The sequence below is a fragment of the Neopelma chrysocephalum genome, unplaced genomic scaffold (genome assembly GCF_003984885.1).
Source record: "Neopelma chrysocephalum unplaced genomic scaffold, ASM398488v2 Primary Assembly neopelma1_95493, whole genome shotgun sequence".
NCBI classification, from domain to species: Eukaryota; Metazoa; Chordata; class Aves; order Passeriformes; family Pipridae; genus Neopelma; species Neopelma chrysocephalum.
In genome coordinates this window covers 1-2,039 of record NW_020924165.1, presented here as the reverse complement: position 1 = coordinate 2,039, position 2,039 = coordinate 1, and the positions used below count along the sequence as shown (strand labels likewise).

Below are 2,039 nucleotides of genomic sequence, written 5' to 3'. Positions count from 1 at the left end.
TGGAGCCAAATTTCAACTAAAACTTGCTCAGATTTGACCCAAAATTCAACTCGAATTCGAGCTAAATTTGAGCCCAAACTTGCTCAGATTTGACCCAAAATTCAACCCAAATCTGAGCCAAATTCGACCCCAATTTGGAGCAAAAATTTCCCCAAATTTGACCCAAAACTTGCTCAGATTTGACCCAAAATATGACTCGAATTTGAGTCAAAATTGACCCAAAATGGGACCCAAATTTGACCCAAAACTTGCTCAGATTTGACCCAAAATTTGACCCAAAATTTGCTGAGATTTGACCTAAAATTGGACTCAAATTTGAGCCAAAACTTGCTCAGATTTGACCCAAAATTCGACCCAAAACTTACTTGGATTGGACCCAAAATTTGACTCGAATTTGAGCAAAATTTGACTCAAAATTGGACCCAAAATTCAACCCAGATTTGAGTCAAATTTGAGCCAAAACTTGCTCAGATTTGACCAAAAATTGTCATGAATTTGAGCTGAAGTTGAGCCAAATTTGATCCCAAAACTCGCTCAGGTTTGAGCCAAAATTCGACTCAAATTTGAGCCAAATTTGAGTCCAAATTGACCCAAAATTCGACTTGAATTTGAGTCAAAATTGACCCCAAATTCGACTTGAATTCGAGCCAAATTTGAGTCAAAATTGACCCAAAATTCGACCCAGATTTGAGCCAAATTTGACCCAAAACTTGCTCAGATTTGACCCAAAATTCCACATAAATTCGACCCAAAATTTCCTCAAATTTGGGGTCAAACTTGCTCAGATTTGACCTAAAATTCGACTGAAATTTGAACCAAACTTTGATCCAAAATTGACCAAGAATTCAACCCAAAACTTGCTCAGATTTGACCCAAAATTGAACCCAAAATTGATCCAAATTTTCACCCAATTTTTGCCCAAATTTCACCAAATTCCACCCAATTTTCTCTCAATTTTCTCTCGAGTTTTGCTCAATTTTGCTCAATTTTGCTCAATTTTCACTCATTTTTTTCTCAATTTTGCTCAATATTCACTCAAATTTCGCTCAATTTTTACCCAACTTTCCCCCAATTTTTGCCCAATTTTCCCCTGATTTTCCCCTGATTTTCACCCAATTTCCCCCCAATTTTCACCCAATTTTCCCCCAATTTTCCTCCAATTTTCGCCCCATTTTCCCCCAATTTTCGCCCAATTTTCACCCAATTTTCCCCCAATTTTCACTCAATTTTTGCTCAATTTTCCCCCAATTTCCCCCCAATTTCCACTCAATTTTTGCACAATTTGCCCCCAATTTTCCCTCAATTTTCACCCAATTTTTACCAAATTTTCACCCAATTTTCACCCGATTTTCGCCGAACTTTCACCCAATTTTCGCCCAAATTTCGCCCAAATTTCACTGAATTTCACCCAATTTTCTCTCAATTTTCCTCAATTTTTGCTCAAATTTTGCTCAATTTTCCCTCAATTTTCACCCAATTTCCCCCCAATTTTTGCTTAATTTTCTCTCAATTTTCACTCAATTTTCACCCAAATTTTGTTGAATTTCATCCAATTTTCACTCAATTTTCCCTCAATTTTTGCTCAAATTTTGCTCAATTTTTGCTCAAATTTTGCTCAATTTTCACCAAAATTTCCCCCAATTTTCCCCCGATTTTCCCCCATTTTTCACCCAATTTTCACCCAATTTTCACCCAATTTTCACCCAATTTCCCCCCAATTTTCACCCGATTTTTTTGCCCAAAATCCCGTTTTTTTGCCCCGAACTGACTGTGACGAGCAGTGCGGGGACGGGGGTGTGTCTGTGCAGGTGGATCATGGCCAGCAGGGCCGGCAGGTGCCCCTCCTTCGCCCCCGCGTAGAAAAGCCTGGAAAAATCCAGAAAATCCCCATTTTTCCCAAAAAAAAACCTCCCGGGAAAATTCACCCGTTTTTCCCAAAATTTTACCCACTTTTTCCCTGAATTTCGCCCATTTTTCCCCAATTTTTCCCATTTTTTCCCTGAATTTCTCTCATTTTTCCCCAATTTTTCACCCCTTTT

The 2,039-nt window shown here is 38.5% G+C and overlaps 1 protein-coding gene across 1 annotated transcript in view; it reads right to left on the bottom strand.

Moving 5' to 3' along the window:
• LOC113980877 (large neutral amino acids transporter small subunit 2-like) overlaps window positions 1–1,866 on the bottom strand; it is a gene marked incomplete at both ends in the record, with an annotated part of 4,730 nt that extends 2,864 nt beyond the window's left edge. Inside the window, one exon of the mRNA XM_027708100.1 lies at window positions 1,770–1,866. Within this exon, the coding sequence (XP_027563901.1) occupies window positions 1,770–1,866 (97 nt within the window). The remainder of the gene's footprint in view (window positions 1–1,769) is intronic.
• Window positions 1,867–2,039: the final 173 nt, after the last annotated feature.